Genomic DNA, 22,683 nt, shown 5'->3' on the forward strand with positions numbered 1-22,683 from the left:
GATCGAGCAACTAACCAAGGAAATATCCAGGATTTTTCTTCCGAGGGATTATTGCTTTCAGGGGGGGGGTACCAAGATGCGTTTGAAAAACGCATCTAAAAGTTGTTCATGTGCGTGTTGTGCTATGTTTTTTACGAGTTGGAAGAAAACTTCGAATGCATGGGGGGAGGGTCAAACCTGACCCCCCCCCCCTAGGATACGACCTCGCATAGAACAGAGGCCTTTCAGGTCTACAAGCCCGATCATTTCACTTAAGACTCGCAAATTCACAATAAATTCATATATATATATATATATATATATATATATATATATATATATATATATATATATATATATATATATATATATATATATATATATATATATATATATATATATATATATATATATATATACAAGCCCCCCCGCGCGCGTAAGTCGTTACGCGCCATAATAGTTACGCGCCATTGTAGTTGTGTCCCTATGTCCCACCTGTGAATATAGAAATATATATATATATATATGGTTTTAACTACGTAAAACTTGCGAATATACAACATTCTTTGCTGTCCCATTGTCTTTGCATATAAATAGATTGTCAGGTTATCCCCCTGTTTCCCCCGGTGTCCCCGTTGTAGTTGTGTCCCTGTGTCCCGGTCGTCATTTATATTCCCTGTGTCCCGGGTCCCGGTCATCATTTGTATCCCGGTGTCCCGGTCTGTATATACATTCGTTTTTTAGTTTTGTTTTTCTCCTTTATTTTTTTCCTTTTTTTTTCTTTTTTAGCTTATTTAGATTTTTAGATTTTTTAGTTTTTTTTATTAGTTTTTAGTTTTTATTTCTTTTTAGTTTTTTTGTCCCGGTCGTCATTTATATCCCCCTGTTTCCCCCGGTGTCCCCGTTGTAGTTGTGTCCCTGTGTCCCGGTCGTTATTTATTTTTTAGTTTTTTACCTTTTTTTAGTTTTTTTAGTTTTTTAGCTTTTTTATTTTTTTTATTAGTTTTTAGTTTTTTTGTAGTTTTTGCCTTTTTTTTAGTTTTTTTAGTTTTTTAGCTTTTTTATTAGTTTTTAGTTTTTTTTGTAGTTTTTGCCTTTTTTTTAGTTTTTTTAGTTTTTTAGCTTTTTTATTTTTTTTATTAGTTTTTAGTTTTTTTTTGTAGTTTTTGCCTTTTTTTAGTTTTTTCAGTTTTGACGTCACCTGATCCAGTTTTTTCAGGTGACGTCACCTGATCCACGATCCACAGATCCACAGACAACTTATTTTTATATATATAGATAGTTTTTTTTTTTACTTATGTCCTGGTCGTCATTTATACTCCCTGTGTCCCGGTGCTTTGTTGATTGCTAATCGAACATTCCTTTTGTCCTGGTCGCTTTCTCTTTGAGTGTCGTCATTTATTAGTTTTTTCCTTTTTTTTTTTTTAGTTTTTTAATGGTTTTTACCTTTATTTTAGCTTATTTTTCAGTTTTTTCCTTTTTTTTAGTTTTTTTTTATTTTTTATTTTTTTTAGTTTTTTACCTTTTTTTAGTTTTTTTAGTTTTTTTAGTTTTTTAGCTTTTTTACTTTTTTTATTAGTTTTTAGTTTTTTTTTTGTAGTTTTTGCCTTTTTTTAGTTTTTTCAGTTTTTTTTTTAGTTTTTTATTGGTTTTTACCTTTATAGTTTTTTTAGTTTTTTAGCTTTTTTATTTTTTTTATTAGTTTTTAGTTTTTTTGTAGTTTTTGCCTTTTTTTAGTTTTTTCAGTTTTGACGTCACCTAATCCAGTTTTTTCAGGTGACGTCACCTGACACATCCATCCACACATCCACAGACAGACAGACAACTTATTTTTATATATATAGATATATATATATATATATATATATATATATATAAACGATTAATAATTGTAAATATTTTTTTATGTATGTGTTTATTTTTCTCGAAAACGGCTCCATATTTTTTCGGGAAAATTGATATCCTGGGATATTTTCGCATAAAAAAAAACGATCTAGGTAGGTTCAAAAAAAGATTCATGTCAGTGACGTCATTTTTCTACACATCATTGCAGTACTGCAATGACGTTGTCACACTTATGTGGAAAAATTGAAGATTTTCATGCATGGAAAAGTTTAAATTAAACTGCTTAAACAGCAAGAAACTGGTAATTGCAAAAATATGTGTATTTATTTTGACAAGGGATTAGAACAATTCAAAAACCATGAAATAGAAAACCAAAAGTTGAGGGCTCATAATAAATTGAATAATCAATTAAAATCAATTCCTTAGAAATCAATTACAAACTAACTTTTGGATTTAGTTGATAATGCCTCAAAAATTGCTTAGCGTCCGTAAAGTTGATGAAGATGATAAGGCAGCAACTAATAGGTGCTTCCTAAATCCAGCTGATTTTCCAAAATCATCAAGGCATATTCAAGTAACATCTGATGCTCGAAAACTCCTGTTCACCGCTGAAACTGACAAAGTTGTTAGTAGTGGTCAGATTGCATTTAACTTTTTACAGAGAAAATGGGGCAATTTTTCGATCAATCAGAAAGTGCCTGTCGAAGAATGTCCAAAGAACGAAAAGGATATGGTCATTTTCTCAATTGGAGTTGAGGTCGACTTTCATAGCAAGAGAATGACAACCAAAGACACCTTTAATACCGAAGAAATGTCAGCTGAGTTTTTGCGGAAATTTCATAGGCAGGTTTTTAGTGTTGGTCAGCCACTCGCTTTCACCTTCAAAAGAATCAATCTAGTTTGCACAGTCAAAGAAATTCAACTTATCAGCGCAGAATGTCAGCGAAGTGACAATGCTGGAGCACCAATACCCTCAAGCTGTGGTATGCTGGTAGCAAATTCGACTATTACCTTTGAGAAAGGCCCATCCTCATCAATAATTTTGGTTGGAAAAGCCAGAGGAAAAATTCCATCTATCATAAATCCCGATTGGAACTTCGGTTAGCTTGGAATCGGGGGTTTGGACAATGAATTTAACGCCATTTTCAGGCGTGCTTTTCAATCAAGAGTCTTACAACCAGAAGTGATCGAAAAACTAGGTTGCAAGTCTATGGGAAGAAAACCCCCCACATCTTCCATGGAAAGGGTTGTAAGGTATGCCCTGGGGCATATAAGGTTCTTTTAGAAAGGGTGGTCGTAAATGCTTTGCAGGGGACTCATAGGATTGGTAATCAAAGTTCTATTGCCCTTTTTAAAAGTCAAAGTGATCAGAGAGCAGCCCCCCCCCCCACACACACACACACAAAGGTCGCGTTTTTCTGAAATACAACCAATAGAAATTTTGAGACAGTCGTCTTATTCAAAATAACCCAATGATCATATAACAAGGCTTTTGGGGTTGATACAGACCACCAGAATTTGAGGGCGATGATTGTAAGTTATACCCCTGGGGAAATTAAGGTTCTTATAGAAGGGATGGTTGTATAAACTTGAGGTGGCTGGCTCGTGCCATTCTGCCAGCTATTCTGTCACGACTGGGTAAGCTTGTCAATCTGCCTTGCGAGATAGGAATTTTCCATGAATCTCTCAAGCGAGCTAGTTTATAGTGCTGTATAAAGGTGGTTCTCGGAGTGATCCTGCTAATTACAGGCCAATTTCTCTTCCATGTGTTTTCAGCAAAATCTTTGAAAATGCTATGCTATCCAGGCTTCTTAGTTTTTTGGATGCAAAAGGAAATTTTTCATGATTTCCAGTTTGGATTCCGAGCGAACCACCCTACAGAACATGCTTGCGCAGCTCTCTTGAACTTCATTCATTCGGTGATAGATTCTGGTCACACCCCGGCAGCTTTATTTTTGGATGTTCGTAAAGTTTTTGATTCTTTGACACATCGGATTCTTCTTTGGAAACTATCGCATATTTGTGCAAAATCAAATGCTTTCTCTTGATTTGAGTCATATCTTTCTAATAGGCTTATTTCAATTGGCTCGTTTTTCCGGATCCCTTCTGAAGTGGATTAGGGCATCCCTCAGGGATCTGTTCTTGGACCGTTTTATTTCTGATTTATGTTAATGATCTGATTCCGGCAGTCAAAAACAACGGGCCTCTAGCATGCTTTAAGCTATGTTCATCCTGATGTTCGTTCGTGTTCCAGTACTACTTCTTATGAAGATTTTCTCATTGCTTTTGCAGATGATACTACTCCTGGGATCCTTGGGAAGATGGAATGCGATATCAAGTCTAACCTTGTGGCAATATTCGAGAGAGTTATTGCATGGTTTAATGCGAATTACTTGGTCTTGAATGTTGGTAAGTCGCATTTTCTAATTTTTTCTCGAACTGGTATAGCTTTCCCTCAGCTTACACACCTTCAGGTGTCACAAGGCTCCTTGTGTAGACCAAAGAATCAGGTGGTCCTGTTTCTTGGTATCCTGCTTGACGAGAACCTTTCATTTAGAACCCATATAGCCATTATTAGGGTTAAGTTTTCACGGAGTTTGAGCATCATTCGAAAATTCAGACAAGCATTTCCTGGATCTATTCTGAAGCTTCTTTTTTTCTCCCTCGGTCACTTTCTGTCATGCATAATAAAGCACGGCGTCTGGTGGTGGACACCAACCGTTCCTCACCAAAACCGGTCTTAAGTCTACAGTCTATTACATTCTTTCTTGTGCTTTTTTTTGTCTTTCATCAGCTTCATGGCAATCTTTCAAAATATCTTCAAAAAATTCCTGTGTTTATTTCTGATTCAGCTCCATATAGCCTTCGTTCTTCACATAATATCTTCATTCCTCCTACCCCTACTATGCGGTCAGACTTCGATCCCCTCATTGCTTCTCAATAGGTCTGGAATTCCCTACCTTCTTCAGTCCAATGCTACTCGTCTGAGACTTCTAAAGGGATTCTTAAGCACCATTTAGTTAAGAATCAAATAAAATAGCATTTTTGTTTTTATTTTTTCCCCTTTTCCTCTGAGGAGTTGATATCTCCCAAGTGTTTAATTCATGGTGTGTGGTTGTGTTCTCTACGTTTTGACTCTGCCTTGGGTATTATTCTCTTTTTTGGTTGTTGCTTATATTGTATTTCTTTTTGTCTCCCCCTTGAATCCTTTGACAGGGAGCCTTTTGAGGGGGAATTAAGAGTATTGTATTTCTAGTCTGTATTTATTGGTGAATAAAAAACTCTTAACTCTGAAAGAAGGAGGCAAGCCCAAACTCTTCTTAGTAGAGATTTTCTTCGTTTCAAACTGGATTTGCAAATTCAATTCAAGTTTCACTCGTTTCAAGATTAATTCACTCATTTAAACTAGTAACTATTGTGAATATATTTGCTATGATTGTTTATTTAATTTCTTTTCGTTTTGGGTTTCATTTATGCCTCAATAGCAAAATATTTTTGTTCGTTTTAAGCTTGATTTGCATATGCAACTTAAGCTTTACTCGTTTTAAGATTTATTTATTCATTTATATTAGTACCTGTTTTATGTTCTTTTTACTATGATCGCTCATTTAATTTCTGTTCACTTTGGATTTATTTTATTCTTCAATAGTAATTTCTGGTTGTTTTGAGTTTGAGTTATTGTAGGTTTCTATTTTTTTCTGATCTTAAGTTTAATATGGACTTCACTTTTCTTTAGAAAACTTCTTTTTCGGGTTTTTGTTCTTTAATTAATTATTGACAAAGCCCAGGATAAACCTTTGTTTCTGTTCCTGTATTGTGTACTCGCCTATCTATCTTCATATTTAGGAGGAAAAGAGCGATTAACCCCTTATACTTCCATGTTGAAAAGCTTGTTTTAATTCCAACTATTTATTTTTGTGACGTATTTTGGTATTATCCCTCCTTTTGTTTCGGTATACGTTTTATACAATATTTTCATAGCCTTATTCCTTTTGACATGAATAACATTCACTTTGAAAAAATTACCAGGTCAACTTTTGAGCGAGTAAAAATGATTAATTATTCCTTTGGTTTGAAACTGCAAGGCAGTAAAAAGGAACAATAAATTCACAAAAAGTTTTAGAAGAAAAATTTCTGTTCGAGATCATGTTAGGAGAGATTGTGTTAGCTATCGGTTCACAAAAAAAATGAGGCTGTCCTTTTATGACTAGTTTATTACATTGGGATGGCTCATAGAGATAAAATAGGGCAATAAAGCACTAGCGACCAATATTAAACTGATAGCAGGCTAAGGGGAAACACGATTTGAAATGAATTGCCTGAAGTCCAGCGTAGAAATTCTGCTCTAATAAGCCAAAACAAGTGAAAATGTTTCTTTTTCTGAATCTTCAAAAAATCATAACCTGACTAGAAAATTCAAAGAAAAAAACTATTAGGGAAAAACATCCACCTTTTCCCTATGTATTAATATAAAAAAAAAGAAAAAAAGAAAAAACTGATTGTAATAGATCTCCAAGCTCATCTGAAAATTGTTCTCTGGTAATAAGAAATTAAAAGTTGTCCAAACAAGTTGTTAATAATTGCAAACCGAAGCTTGAAAATGTAACAAATAGCATTTGTGCAAAAACACTGATAAAAACACGTGAATTTTCAGAAATTTTTTTTGATAGGATGAGACATGTTACGAAGGGGGCAGCTAATCAAACAATCAGTAATGACAGCATAAGGCTTTTAAACAGAGCCCTTTCCCTGCTTTTAAATGGAGCCCTATCTCTGCTTTTAAACGGAGCCCGATCCCGACATTCGACATCATCTTTATCCCGTCATTCCATGACAGCCAGCAGGTATTAATTACGTCATAGAGTTTGCTTGTTAAAAAAAAACCTTAATAGAAATTCTTTACCCCAGGATTTCTAAGATTGTTATGATTAAAAACCTTCAGCCCCTCCCCAAATATAGATCTCCCTATAAAAACCTTCAGGGTCCCGCCAAATCAGATTATCCTTGGCTGTTACGTAATAGGACGTGTCTAGAGTCCACTCTAGTGTTTTTTAAGACATTTTTTTTTCAAGACGTTTGAAGACATCCCGATACGTTTTTAAGACATTTCTCTTCAAGACGTTTCAAAACATCCCAAGACCTTTTCTAAAACATTTTTCTTCAAGACGTTTTTCAAAACGTTTCAAGACATCCCAAGACGTTTTTTAAGACATTTCTCTTCAAGACGTTTCAAGACATCCCAAGGCGTTTTTAAGACATTTCTCTTCAAGACATTTCAAGACATCCTGAAAATTTTCAAGCATATTTTTTCAAGGCGTTTAATCTTCATTATTCCTTTAGTTCTTACTTAATAGGGGAATATTTACTTATGTTAAGAATGACGCATTTACAATTAAGTTGTTTTTCCAGACCCCGTGGAGGATCCCCACTTTAACTGAGGAGGACACGCACGTGGGTGTTACGTTTTAATTTTAACAACATCCCAAATATTTCTTATAGAATACAAAAAGTTCAAACATAACCAAAAACAATTCCTACATAACAGAAACAATTCTCACAAAATACAAAAAAAATACTTTACTCATTTCTAAAATACTTCAAACAGAATGAAAAATAGTCGGTGCAGAACACAAAATACGTGCTACTAAAACACAAAAATTCTAACAACATCCCAATTACTTCTTATAGAATACAAGAAGTTCATAAATAATCTAAATAATTCCTACAAAACAAAAAATTATTCTTGCGAAATATGAAAATACTTTAAATAATTCTAAAATAGTTCTAACAGAATGAAAAATAGCTGATGCAGAACATAAAATACATGCTACAAAACACATTTGCATTCAATAAACAGTATTTGGCATGTCGTTAGAATTGTTGTGTTTTGTAACAAGTAATATGTGTTCTGCACCTATTTTTTACCAAACAATATTTTTCACCTCCGTTTGCAAGCAGGCATAGGGCTCCGTTTAAAAGCCTAATGATGTCACTGTCAATATCAAAATATGCGAACCAAATTAAAAAGAAACAAAATCTGGAAAAAAGGGGGAGAGTCGAAACCCAAAAAAATCCCCTGCCTCAATGCACAAGCCAAAGGGAGCATATACCTCACAATCCTTTGATTATTTTCGGGAATATATTTGATTCTGATGCCAAGCTGCTGGGTATGGTTATAGAGGATTCAAATAAAACCATGGTTTTATTTGAATCCAACCAAAAACTTAACAATGTACACTGGCAAAACTTAACGGCTTCTAAATAAAGCATTTTTTATCTTGAGTTGAGCGACAATATCCTTAAGAATGACAATAAACTTTCAATTAATCAAAGACTAAAACAGAAATTTTAGAATTCGTAAAAAATACATTCTTAAGGATATTGTCACTCATATCAAGATTAAAAAAAATTCTTTATGCAGAAGTCGTTAAGTTTTTGGCAGCGTTTGCAAATCTTCTATGCATTATACAAACTATGCTTTGACTTAAAACTTGACTGAACAACCAGAGGCATTTATGAAAATCATTTGTCAATTGAATTTGCGTAAACAGGTCATCAACTTTTCCCCCGAATTAGAATGCTCCAAGGATGATAGGCTTGGGATAAAAGGCTGAAGCTGTCCTGGCGTTGTGACATGTTCATTGACCTCCACTCCGCCAAAAGTTCTGGTGATACTTGTGTTTTACTGTGGGTGGTACTGGTGGTTTTTCGTCTCCATCCTTGGAAGAGAAATCAGCTTATTTGGCCTCATACAGGCCTCAGGGTGGACCTTTCGCCCTAGCCAAAACCGTACCCAGTAACCTGCGAAGAGCAACCAGCACAAAAACTGCTACCAGTACGGCAGGATTACCACGAGGAATGGCGCCCTTCAAGGAATCAATAGCCTAGTTAACAACAAAGCAATGCCTAATTTTGAACAATATTTTTTATCAGTGTTGTTTGTCTTGTTGAGTGTTCTTGGCCTGTTGGGTCTCCTTATGTTTTTTTTTATTATTATTATTAATTATTTCGAGAAGGACAGGTTTGATGTAAAAGGCTGGCACTATCCTGGTGTTGTGAGATGGCTACGGATCTCTTCTACGCCAAAAGCTCTTTTTCGCCTCTATCTACGGAAGAGAAATTTTGCTTATGCGGCCACATACTGGCCTAATGGTGAACCTTTCATTCTAACCAAAATCGTAACTGCAGTCAGCGCTACAGGAAGATCCCGAGGAAAGGCGGCTTTCAAGAAAACTAAACCCTATTTAATCAGAGAGCAATGCTTCATTTAGATGTTTTTTTTTCCTTTTCTTTTATTTTCAGTTACGGATATGTAACACGCTGAAGTTAAGGCTGTGTCGGAGGGGGGAGGGGTTCGAACCCTCCTCCCGAAATGTTTCTCCGACTCGCAAAAACATAACAAAAATGAATATAAGCAATTTTTGAAAAGTTTTTTTTTACAGTTTTTTATACCCCCCCCCCCCCGAAAACAATTATTTGTGTACCCCCCCCCCCCCCCGAAAAAATCTTTTTGTACCTTTTTGTATCTTCTTATACTTCATCCTGTCCGGTCGTAAGTTAGCTCCAGTCTAGAGAGGAGTTTATTCGTTCCTGATCTACACTGGTGAGACTGTTTGCTTTTCTCGAAGCCCCGATTCTTTCAGTAGTTTAAATACCTAAAACAATTGCGAAAAGGAACATTCTTGCCACTTAGGAACATTGAATTATTTAGGCAGGGAAAAGGACGCACAATGATTAAGTAGCTTCTAAGTCAGGCTTAGGAACAAATTAAATAAAAAAACAAGTTTTTTTTAACTGAAAGTAAGGAGCGACATTAAAACTTAAAACGAACAGAAATTACTTCGTATATGAAAGGGGCTTCTCCTTCTCAACGCCCCGCTCTTTACGCTAAAATTTGACTCTTTCTCTTAACTCTACTTTTTAAAACAGTAAAAAACTTTAGCGTAAAGAGTGGGGTATTGAGGAGGAAAAGCCCCTTTCATATACGAAGTAATTTCTGTTCATTTTATATTTTAATGTCACTCCTTACTTTCAGTTTAAAAAAACTTGTTTCTTTATTTAATTTCTGGACGTTTTTTGAATTAATGCATGTTTTGATCTTGGCTCTCCGCACATAAATAATTAAAACGAAATTTGCATATTTATTTTTTTTGCTAAATGGCTTTCTCACAGTTTTAATCGAAGAATTTGAGAGAAAAGGAGCGAGGGAAGAGGCCTAGTTGCCCTCCAGTTTTTTGATTACTTAAAAAGGCAACGAGAACTTTCAATTTTTTAGGAACGTTTTCATTAGTAAAAAATATACGTAACTGACGAATTAACTTACTCTACGAACTTCTATATTCGTATGTTTTTATTGCGTATATGAGGGTTCACCCCCTCGTCAATACCTCGCTCTTTACACTAAAGCTTAAATTTTGTCCCAATTCCTTAAGAATGACCCCTAAATCACAAAGGCCGGAATTACGAGGAGGTAAACTCCTCATATGCGTAATAATTTCTATTCGTTTTAAGTTTGTAATGCTGCTCCTTACTTTCAGTGGAAAAAACTTTTCATATTTATTTTTTCATTGTTTTTTAAATAATGCTAGAAAATCCTGCGCCCCTTCATTGAAATTCTCTTTCCCCATGACAAATTTCTCCATGGAAAGATCCTCCAACGTAACCCCCCAACTTCTCCCCCCCCCCCAAAAAAAAAAACAAATAAAATTCCCTTGAAAACGTCTTTACACTTCCCAATAAACATTACTATATGCAAACACAGGTCAAAGTTTGTAACTTGCTGCCCCTCCCGCGGGTATTGTGGGGGAGTAAGTCGTCCCCAAGGACATAGTTATTAGCTTTTTCGACCATGGTGAATAAAATGGCTATCTCAGAATTTTGATCCGGTGACTTTGGGGGGAAAATGAGCGTGGGAGGGGGCCTAGGTGCCCTCCAATTTTTTTGGTCACTTAAAAAGGGCACTAAAACTTTTAATTTCCGTTAGAATGAGCCCTCTCGCGACATTCTAGGACCACTGAGTCGATACAATCACCCCTGGAAAAAAAACAAATTAACACGCATCCGTGATCTGTCTTCTGGCAAAACATGCAAAATTCCACATTTTTGTAGATAGGAGCTTGAAACTTCTACAATATGGATCTCTGATACGCTGAATCTGATGGTGTGATTTTCGTTAAGATTGTATGACTTTCAGGGGATGTTTCCCCCTATTTTCTAAATGAGGCAAATTTTCTCAGACTTGTAACTTTTGACGGGTAAGACTAATCTTGATGAAACTTATATATTTAATCAGCATTAAAATGTGATTCTTTTGATGTAACTATTTGTATCAAAATTCTATTTTTTAGAGTTTCGGTTACTATTGAGCCGGGTCACTCCTTACTACAGTTCGTTACCACTAACTGTTTGATTGACGTAATTCCAGGAAGAAATAAGACTTTTTAGGTGTAGGACTTAATGAGACTGGTACTAATACAGATTGATGGCATCTTTCAGATTGATAGCTTAGACAGGGGAGTTGGCACCCCCCCCCCCCGAAAAATACACCCCGAGGAAAATCCTATTCAGATGTCCGAAGGAGTTACAAAAAGGACCAGATATCGAAATAGTTTTAGGATAGGAGCTGGTTGGTCACCATCCACTTTCGACTCATAAAAGAAGGACTAGAATTATCAGAAAATGTCCGTATGTTTCCCAATAACAAATATTTACACATAGTGTATAACAAATATTATCTGTAACCAATGGACAAATTGCAAAACTTACAGCACTTCTCCGAAGGGCTGTGGAGGGTCTTGTAATCCCCATAGACATATTTATTAGAATTTTTAATTATGATGAAACAAATGACTACCTCAGAATTTCATTTGAATGTCTTTTGCGGGAAGGAGGTAGGGGAAGGAGGCTATTTGCCCTCTATTTTGTTTGGCGATTTTTATTCGAATGACCCCTCTCCTAATGTTCTAGGGCCTATGGTTTCATAGGATGATCATCCCTGGGAGATACTTCCTATAATTTTTATTTTATTTAAATAAATACAGAATTAGGTCTAAGAGAGACGAGGGGAGGGTGGAGGTAAAAATTGATATTTAATCCCTCTTTATTTCTGGGAAGATTTATGTTCTACGCCGTTATTACGAAATTCACAGAAACTTTGGATAATGCTCATTCGATCAGAAATTGAGAGTTCAAAAGTGACTGGAGACCAATCACTGTTTGGAGACCAAACTATTTTTAATATCTGGTCCTTTTGTGATCCCTTAGGACATCTGATTAATATTTTAGGGTCCCCTTTTTTGTACTTTCTCTTTGGTTGCTCAATTTTGTGTGAGGGGGACTTTTTCGTGGGGGGAGTTTTCTGGGGGAGGGGGTATTTTATGGGGGTACTTTCCAGGAGGAAGTAAACACCTAGACTCCTTAGGCAGATAGCTTAGGCCAATTTGGTGTAAGGAAGAAAAACAACAATGGTTAAAAAAAACTGCTTCGGAATAACCCATAAGTTAACAATTAACATAATACACACATTATAGTACGACGACTAACCATATTATTACTTTATTCACAAATTGAAGACTTGGCAGGTTAGATACAAGAGCGTTTTTAGGCCACTTGAAAATTTTGAAGGGGAGGGGATGATCTTTCGGATCAATTTCCCTTTCTTATGTGCATATATACATTAAGGCCCTGAATTGCGGTTGTTGATGTTACGGGTAAAGTTGTTAAAAATAGTTGTTAAGTTGTTAAAAAAGGAGATGTTAAAAATAGGAGGGTTCCGCATTACAAAATTGGAATGTATATGACTTGATAATGTATATGGGCGAATAAACTTGATAAAGAATAGTTTGTGAAGTAGCAGCCGATACTTCAAAAAGGACAGTCAGAAAGGTGGCTAGGAATATTGGAGACAAGGCTAGTAGTGTGGAAGGAAAAAGGGTTTTGTAAAAAAAAGTTTTTATGTGATAAATCATACGAGAATTGCAGAGAAGGCACTGAAGAATAGTTGTGGAAGTTTGAGACTGAAGCTGCAGAAAAATGATTGTGGATCTGGAAGACGCAGTAAGACGGATATCGTTTTAACCGGTTAGGAAGTCAAGGCAAAGTAGTCAGTGTAGACTAAGTCCTTTGAGGGAGCCGACGTTTACCCCCCCCCGCGACTGGTTGGTCTCCAATCATTTTCGACTTATAAAAAAGGACTAACTCTCAATTTCTGACGCAATGAGCACCATCCGAAGTTTCTGCGGCCATGAGGTGGAGGTTAGGATGAGGACCTCCTATACGGAATGAATTCTGCTCATTTTGGGGTTGAATTTTACTCTTTGATTTCATAATAACAGCGCAGACCAGAAATATTCCCGGAAAACAAGAGGAATTAAATATCAATTTCAAATTTTTGATGTATTTTTCGAAATTTTTAGTACAACCCCCCAAACAAAAGTCCTGGATATTTCCCTGGGAATTATATATATACTAGCTGTTGGGGTGGCGCTTCGCGCCACCCCAACACCTAGTTGGTGGGGCGCTTCGCCCCCCCCCAAGCCCCCCCGCGCGCGTAAGTCGTTACGCGCCATATTAGTTACGCGCCATTGTAGCTGTGTCTCTGTGTCCCACCTGTGAATAGAGATAGATATAAATATATATTTTTAACTACGTAAAACATGCAAATATACAACATTCTTCGCTGTCCCATTGTCTGTGCATATAAATAGCATTTATATTTCCTGTGTCCCGGTCGTCATTTGTGTCCTGGTGTCCCAGTTTGTAATTTCTCTTTGAGTGTCCCGGTCGTCATTTATATTCCCTGTGTCCCAGTGTCCCGGTCGTCATTTGTGTGCCGGTCAGTAATTTCTATTCAAACAATCCCTGTGTCTCAGTCGTCAATTATATATCCCGCCTGTGCCCCCGGCGTCCCCGTTGTCGTTGTGTCTCTGTGTCCCGGTCGTCATTTATATTCCCGGTCGTTATTTGTGTCCGGGTGTCCCAGTCTGTAATTTTTCTTTGAGGTTCCCGTTCGTCATTTATATTCCCTCTTTGTCGGTCGTCATTTGTGTCCCGGTCTGTAATTTATCTTTGAGTGTTTTTTCTTTTTAGTTTTTTACATTTTTCATTTTTTTCTTCTTTATTTTTCAGCGTCACTATGAAGTACATATCGCCGAACCTTTGTTTTTTAACTTAAATCTGGTAGGCATTGATGACCTTATCCAAGTTAAAATCCCAAACCCAATCATCATCGCTATCATTTTCAGTTTTGATATGTTTTGACTCTCGCTTTCCTGGTGGATTTTCATCTAACTGCGCGGTTTTGCGCTCTTTAGCCGCAAGCCTGTTTTCTTGCTGTTCTTGTGATTCCTCGGCACGCTTTCTTTTCTTACTTTCTCTATCAGCTGCAAGCCTGTTTTCTTGCTGTTCTTGTGATTCCTCGGCACGCTTTCTTTTCTTACTTTCTCTATCAGCAGCGTGAACGCATTAACGCATGTCTTAAATACCGTTAATGACGTCACCGTCAAAGCAAAAATGACGACAACTAATTTCATGACGTCAGTCAACACAGAAACATGACTTCACCTGATCCACAGACAGACAGACAGACAACTTATTTTTATATATATAGATATATTTCTATCTTCATCCTTCCATCGTCTCTCGCTTAGAACCAATTCTGCATTTATCTGAAGGCTCAATGAGAGTTGGGACGTTTAGGCATTAAGATGCACCCTTTGAGGTATCTACCTCCCACCCACCCCTAACTACAAAGCAATCAGAGAACTCCATTGCAGAAGTTAAAAGCCCCTATATGAAAATGTTTGGAATTGTGAAACAAAAGAGAATTTACCTAAGCCAGTGAAATTTGTTTAGACCTTGAAAATATTTCGGCTAGTTAGGGATGGAGAGAGATACCTCAAAGAGTGCATTTTCAGGCAAAAAACATTCCAACTCTCACTAAGCCTTCAGATAAATACATAAATAGTTCTAAAGGAGAGACGAGGGGAGGAAGGGGTAGAAACTGAAGTATAATTAACAGGGGCATATTCAGGATTTTTTGGGGGGTGTTGTTTTTTCGGGCGAAGGGGGGGGGGCAAAATTTTTTTCTAACTCGTAAAAAATCTGAAATTGATATTTAATTCCTCTTTGTTTCCGGGAATGTTTCTGGTCTATGATGTTATTACAAAACCGCTGTTGAATGACAGATAGTTGCGTAACAGAAACAAGCATTGGTTTGTCATTGTGCTATTTTAGGAATAGAAATAGGAAAGAATATACTGGCACAATTTTAATGCGTTCATAAATTGACCACGTTTGTATATCAAATCGACGAGGTTCATTCGCCAGAACCTTTACTGCATTATTTTGCAAAATATGAAGAGACTAGAGATGAGCATCAAACGTACTCGACCAAATACAGAAACAGTAAAATAAATAAGGACGTACAAGTGAAGTTTCACTGATTAGGTTAGTACCTCAGAAACATGCGATTTTGCGAATCCCTAAACTGCACCAAGAGGATAAGATACTTCTATTGTTGGATTCATGGGTTTTAGATGAAATCATTCACCGAACCAGGATTATGATATTGCTTAGACTTTTTCACGGAAAATGCTTGAAAAATGCGAAAAGTGCATTTTCAATCTAAAATAAATACAAACCCGATTACACAAATGTAATTGGGTAGCTGGATAAAGCTGACTCTCAGCTATCGAACAACATCAAAATTGTTTTCTACAAAATATTGGAATTGTGAGAAGTAGAAAAATAATGCACCAAAAGCTCGTATGAAAACGTAAACCTTAAGCCCACTCGGTAACGTCGACAAAAAGTAGGTATTACCCAAGGACCGTTTTTTTTTGTAGTTTAAGAGCTGTTACTGCACCACAATATCAAAATTTAATTAACGCGCCAGTTTGTTTCCCATCACAGATGGCAGCGCCCTCCTCTCTAAAGCTAAACTCTCTTTTTCTATTATTATAATTATATAGTAAGGGCAACCTGAATTATGTTAACGGGGCAAATTACCATTACGTTGACTTAGATTCTCCGACGCCTAGTGGCGCATTGGGAAGCAATGGCTGATCTCCATGTCAGAAGATCCTGAGCCAGAGACCAGAGCTCATCCCGTAGTCATCCGTATTCATCATTCTCCATGGGAACGACAGATGGTGATCCGTTGTGTACCAATCTTCCGGAGGCCTGAGGTAGTCCAGCACCAAACATCGCCGGGAAACCGTCCGTATGTTGTCTGAGTCATGTGATCCCGGTTACGTGATCACTAGTTTTCGGCCCATTTGATTATATTGTCTTTTGTTTTGTTTATTATATTTTATTTATTCATTTTTATTTTGTTTTTTTATTTTTTATTATTTTTGTTATTGTTTTTTTATAATGATTGGCAGCTTTGCAGTGATTTGCATGCCCGGCAAAAAAGATAGCTCCAACGGAACCAACTTTTTCTGATATATCCATACTTGGAAACAGGTTCAACCTTTATATTATCCTTTCATGGGATGGAGGGGACCCGAAGGGGGATCAATTTATCAGCTACCATTTTTCTCCCGACCTGTGGGAAGGAATGAACACATTTATAGCAGAAAGTAAGCTAAAGCGTATTATTTCCATCCTGATTCTACTGAGTCCAACAATCTTACAACTACTATGACCAGGCCAAGATATACTGGATTTTATGTTGCGTAACTATTCACCATTATCTATTAATCACCATTAATAGATAATACCTCTAAGAATAAAACTTAGAAATTAAATGCAAGCAAACAAATATTTGATCTACTCTTATTTAGACTCCAAAGCCCGAAGATGAATCTCTGGACAGGATAGGATGAAGGAGGAGAATTTATCATTGTGTTTCAGGCCCCTTTAAAATACGAGGAGGCTGCAGTATTATATTTCAAAACATGTGCATAAATCAAAGCCACATCTTTCAAACCTTGTCCATCTGCTTTAAAAGAAATAGAAGAATAACAGACTCCAGACACTTAACAAATACTCATCAATAAATGAAACTTACTCGTTTTATTTAATGACTTATGTACGTAATTTTGAGAAGAAAAACATATCATTATTGTACAATATATCCCCCCGATTTAATATCAAAACAGAATAATAATTACCTGTCTGGATAGCCATCGCCTGACGACATTTCCTTTCGGATCCAACATATAGACATCCACAGCGTCGTCAAAAGCACGCAATTCTGTGTTCACTGGGATAGCACGAAACCGAACTAAAATCAAATAATATTTAATGCTCAGACCCCCGAAATTTGTTTCCGACTCCTGCAAAAGTTATAAAACAATATATACACACAAACAATTTTTTATCGCGTTTTGCAGTTTTTTTTAAAGCCCCTCACCCCCTCCGGTCTGCTCAAACTCTGGATACGGTCCTGCTCAAACCCTACACAATTTAATAACTTAACACAATTCACTATTGGCTACTAAACGACTTAAGTTTGAGTCAAATAATATTGTTTGCTCAGAACCCCGAAATTTTTTTCCGACTTCTGCAAAAGTAATAAAACAATGTGCCTAACATCAAATGAAGATTCAAGACAAAATTTTTCTTTATCACCAAACTTTTGACAAAAGAAAAAGACTTGTGAGAAATTTAGGTATTTCTGAAACAATTTCAAACTTACGGCATAGGAAACTCTCAAGTATGACGAATCTATCTTCTTACCGTCATAAAACCGGGAAGCAGCATAGAACCGAGCGAGAGTAATCCTTAAGAACATGTATTTTGAAACCATATTAAGCCAAAAGTGCCTAATATGAAAAGGCGTATTCCAAATGTTTTGAATCTAGCATAATATTTAAAATATTGCTCTTAAGCTTTGCTAGAGAACCGTTTCTGTTTGAGTAATAAAATTAAAAGAATCTTGGACAATCAAAATTGATGACTGAATATGGTTTCATTTTGGTGTGCAGTGCATTAAATATACAGAGTAGTTTTTGAGAAATAAAATATTATTTGCCCAAATTGTCGAAAGAGGACGTCATACTCTCAGGTATGACGTCCTAATACCTATAAATATTTGCCGAAAGTGTCGGAAGAGGACGTCATGCACTCAGGTATGGCGTCCTCATATCTATAAAATTATTATTACATTTGCCCAAATTGTTGAAAGAGGACGTCATACTCCCAGGTATGACGTCCTCATATCTATAAAATTATTATTATACTAGCTGTTGGGGTGGCGCTTCGCGCCACCCCAACACCTAGTTAGTGGGAGCGCTTCGCCCCCCCCCAAGCCCCCGGGCGCGTAAGTCGTTACGCGCCATATTAGTTACGCGCCATTGTAGTTGTGTCCCTGTGATTCTAATGATTGCACTTGAGCTTTGTTGATGGTGATTGCTAATCGACCATTCCCTGTGTCGTCGTCGTCATTTATATATCCCCCTGTGCCCCCCGGCGTCCCCGTTGTAGTTGTGTCCCTGTGTCCCGGTCGTCATTTATATTCCCTGTGTCCCGGTCGTCATTTGTGTCCCGGTATCCCAGTCTGTAATTTCTCTTTGAGTGTCCCGGTCGTCATTTATATTCCTTGTGTCCCGGTCGTCATTTGTGTCCCGGTGTCCCGGTCTGTATATACATTCGTTTTTGAATTGGTCTTTCTTTTAGTTTTTAGTTTTTTACCTTTTTTTAGTTTTTTTTTTAGTTATACCTCATGATTCTAATGATTGCCCTTGAGCTTTGTTGATGGTGATTGCTAATCGAACATTCCCTGTGTCCCCGTCGTCATTTATATATCCCCCTGTGCCCCCCGGCGTCCCCATTGTAGTTGTGTCCCTGTGTCCCGGTCGTCATTTATATTCCCTGTATCCCGGTCGTCATTTGTGTCCCGGTGTCCCGGTCTGTATATACATTCGTTTTTGAACTGGTATATGATGAAATAAATTTTTGTGTTTTTCCCCTTTTTTCTTTTTAGTGGTTGTCATTTATATTCCCTGTGTCCCGGTCGTCATTTGTGTCCCGGTGCTTTGTTGATGGTGATTGCTAATCGAACATTCCTTGTGTCCCGGTCGCTTTCTCTTTGAGTGTCCCGGTCGTCATTTATATTCCCTATGTCCCGGTCGTCATTTGTGTCCCGATGTCCCGGTCTGTAATTTCGTCAGTCGACAAACATGACGTCAGTCGACACACAAACATGACGCCACTCGACACACACACACACATACAACTTATTTTTATATATATAGATGTCCTGGTGTCCCGGTCGTCATTTGTGTCCCGATCCAAAAATCCCTGGAATCATAATTTGTAATTTTTCTAGGTGGAAGAGACGTTCTGAAAACATATAGATATCTACCTTGTAACAGCCTTTTGCTCCTAGGACAAAGTCTTTTAGAATTACAGGGATGAGCAGAATGGGCTAATGTGGCTTCATCTTGGGGCAAAATAAATAAGACTGCGTCAAGATAAAATAATAATTTATCATCTATTCAAACAAAAGAAAGAAAAACTTTGGAATAATACACAAAAGGAGAAGTGAAATAAGATAAACATAAAAAACAACAGCAATCTGGATTTCAGGATAAAGACAAAATATAGTAAGTAAAAAAAAATACATTGGCCGAAACAATATATATTACCTAAAAAGCGCAAGGAGTTATGGGACAGCATTTTACAGTTTGTTTATTGTTTTTTTGTTTGTTTTTTTTTTTTTTTTTTTTCAAGGGTTTGTTAGTGGGCAAAAGAACAATCTTTAAGAAGATGTCGATTGTGAGTTTGACATGGGAGATATATAAAAAACGATGATTAGTTGAAGTAACTTAAAGTCAAACTTTTTTCCAGGAAAACTAATTAGAAAAAGCACGTGCTTGTAAAATTGGAAGATTACAACAAGCAGTATGGAGGCGTCCTATGGTTGGAAATTGCACTATGGAGACATCTGGGATAAAATACCCCCGTATTACCCATTTAATAAATATCCCTTTGAAAATACAATCAGTAGAAAAATATTTGCTACATCAATATTTTTCTTTTTTTTTCCTATCTCATTTATGAAAAGAGTACGAGATATACGCTCTTTGGCTTTAACCAACACTATTAGCTACGTAAGTTTTTTCCAACTATTAATGTGCCGGCTATATTCAGTGACGGTTCGGCCTTTTTTGCGCAAGGTGCAAAATCTTGATTAGTCCCCCCCCCCCGTATATTCCACAAAAATTTTAGGACAAATTTTAGCAAAATTTTCATTTATTTAGCGAAATTACTTTCAATTTATTAATTAATAAGAAATTAATTTCATTATTTTTTAATTTATTATTTAAAATATGTAATTACCATTAACCATTTTTATATTATTGTATAACCATTTTTACTTTTAATTTATTTTTATTTTATTACTTAATTAATAATTTATCAATTATTTCCATTTAGTACCTGCATCCTCTACTTTATTAATAAATTTCAAAATTACAAAACGATTACAATTGTTAGATTACTTGTTGAAATTTTGCGCCTCTAAAATTTCTGCGCCAGGGGACGCTCATAGCTTCTCGGTCTTGGCACACTGAGTCTTAAATTTTACGACAAAATAAAATATCCGGTGGCGGGAACCGAGCCCGCTCCCATTAGTTGAGAGCCAGTTATCCGAAGCCTACACCAAAGTGCAATAGATCTCGCGTCCATCCACTTGACCATACCGGGTTGTTTTTAGCAAATAATGATTGACATTTTTATGAACGCACCAACTGCCTTATTTTCCGGCTTAACCGAAAGTTGAGTTGACTGACCGCTTATATTAACTAAATTGGCAAGTATAAATTGGGCATGAGCCAATAATTGGGGCTGTAGAGAAGGAAACATGTTAAGAAAACAACTTTTACTTCATAATATGTAGAAAAATTGTAGTTAACACATGTTTAAAGTGCTTCCGCTACGCTTTCCCCCCAAAGAGGGCCATATCCAGAAATTCTGTCGGGAGGGTTTATTTTTCCGGAGGGTGAGGGGAGGACAAAAACTTAAAAAAAAACATATCCAAAATTTATTTACGTGTACTTTTGTCAGGTTTTTTTCGTCTTAGTTCAAATTGTGATAAATCCTTTTTGTATTTTGTTGTGAAATTTATCATTGTCTATTAAAAGGATTTATCCCTTTTTCAACTTTTTATTTATCGTCATGCAAAGACATTGTGGTCTCCAAAATTATCTACATCTTGTTTCGTCTCAGATAAATATTTCAGGGAGGGCCAACCCCCCTCCCCCTCGGCATGGCTTTGCCCCAACTTCCTTATTGTGCAAATATATAGCCCAAGTTATATATATTTCCCATGCTTCACTCTTGTTTCATACCGTGTACTCATAAACTCAATCAACACTGACGAAATAAAAAAAAACAGAAAACACACGGAAAATATATTTGGCTATATATTTATTTTATATATTATAAAATAATATATTTATTTTATATATTATATATATATATATATATATAATATATATATATATATATATATATATATATATATATATATATATATATATATATATATATATATATATATATATTTGCATATTGGAAGGGGGTGTAAGGTATAGTGGAAGCCCCTTCAAAATGTGTTAACTACATTTTGATTGCATATTGTGCGTAAAAATTGGTACTTATCGGTTATATAATAGACACTCGGGAAGTGAAGTTCGATTAATGCTAATGAAATGAAACAGAATATGATGCATATATAACAGTTTAGAAACAAACATATAGCCCAAATTTGTTTGCATAAACCAAGTCAAACCAAAATATAAACTAAATCTATATATATAAAAATAAGTTGTCTGTGTGTGTGTGTGTGTGTGTGTCTGTCGAGTGACGTCATGTTTGTGTGTCGACTGACGTCATGTTTTCGACTGACGAAATTACAGACCGGGACATCGGGACACAAATGACGACCGGGATACCGGCACATAGGGAATATAAATGACGACCGGGACACTCAAAGAGAAAGCGACCGAGACACAAGGAATGTTCGATTAGCAATCACCATCAACAAAGCACCGAGAGACAAATGACGACCGGGACACAGGGAGTATAAATGACGACCAGGACATAAGTACAAAAAAAACAAAAAAAAAAGGTAAAAACTACAAAAAACTAATAAGAAAAAAAACTAAAAACTAATAAAAAAACTAAAAAAGCAAAAAAACTAAAAAAAACTAAAAAAGAAAAGAAATAAAAAAAGGAAAAAAATGAAAAATAAAGGAGAAAAACAAAACTAAAAAAAATAAAAAGAAAAAAAAAAACTAAAAAGAAAAAGAAAAAAAAACTAAAAAAAACTAAAAAAAACTAAAAAAAGTAAAAACAAAAAAAACTAAAAAGAAAAAGGGGAAAAATACTAAAATTTATTTCATCATATACCATTTCAAAAACGAATGTATATACAGACCGGGACACCGGGATACAAATGACGACCGGGACACAGGGAATATAAATGACGACCGGGACACAGGGACACAACTACAACGGGGACGCCGGGGGGCACAAAGGGATATATAAATGACGACGGGGACACAGGGAATGTTCGATTAGCAATCACCATCAACAAAGCTCAAGGGCATCATTAGAATCATGAGGTATAACTAAAAAAACTAAAAAAAAAGGTAAAAAACTAAAAACTAAAAAAAAAGTCCAATTCAAAAACGAATGTATATACAGACCGGGACACCGGGACACAAATGACGACCGGGACACCGGGACACAAGGAATATAAATGACGCCCGGGACACTCAAAGAGAAATCACAGACTGGGACACCGGGACACAAGGAATATAAATGACGCCCGGGACACTCAAAGAGAAATCACAGACTGGGCACCGGGACACAAATGACGCCCGGGACACAGGGAATATAAATGAC

At 36.2% G+C, this 22,683-nt stretch overlaps 1 protein-coding gene across 1 annotated transcript in view; it reads right to left on the reverse strand.

Annotated features, from left to right (window-relative positions):
• LOC136033637 (CD109 antigen-like) overlaps positions 1 to 22,683 on the reverse strand; it is a 205,519-nt gene that overhangs the window by 164,580 nt on the left and 18,256 nt on the right. The window contains exon 4 of the mRNA XM_065714447.1: positions 16,941 to 17,053. Coding sequence (XP_065570519.1) covers positions 16,941 to 17,053 — 113 coding nt within the window. The remainder of the gene's footprint in view (positions 1 to 16,940; positions 17,054 to 22,683) is intronic.

This window comes from Artemia franciscana, chromosome 12, assembly GCF_032884065.1.
Source record: "Artemia franciscana chromosome 12, ASM3288406v1, whole genome shotgun sequence".
NCBI classification, from domain to species: Eukaryota; Metazoa; Arthropoda; class Branchiopoda; order Anostraca; family Artemiidae; genus Artemia; species Artemia franciscana.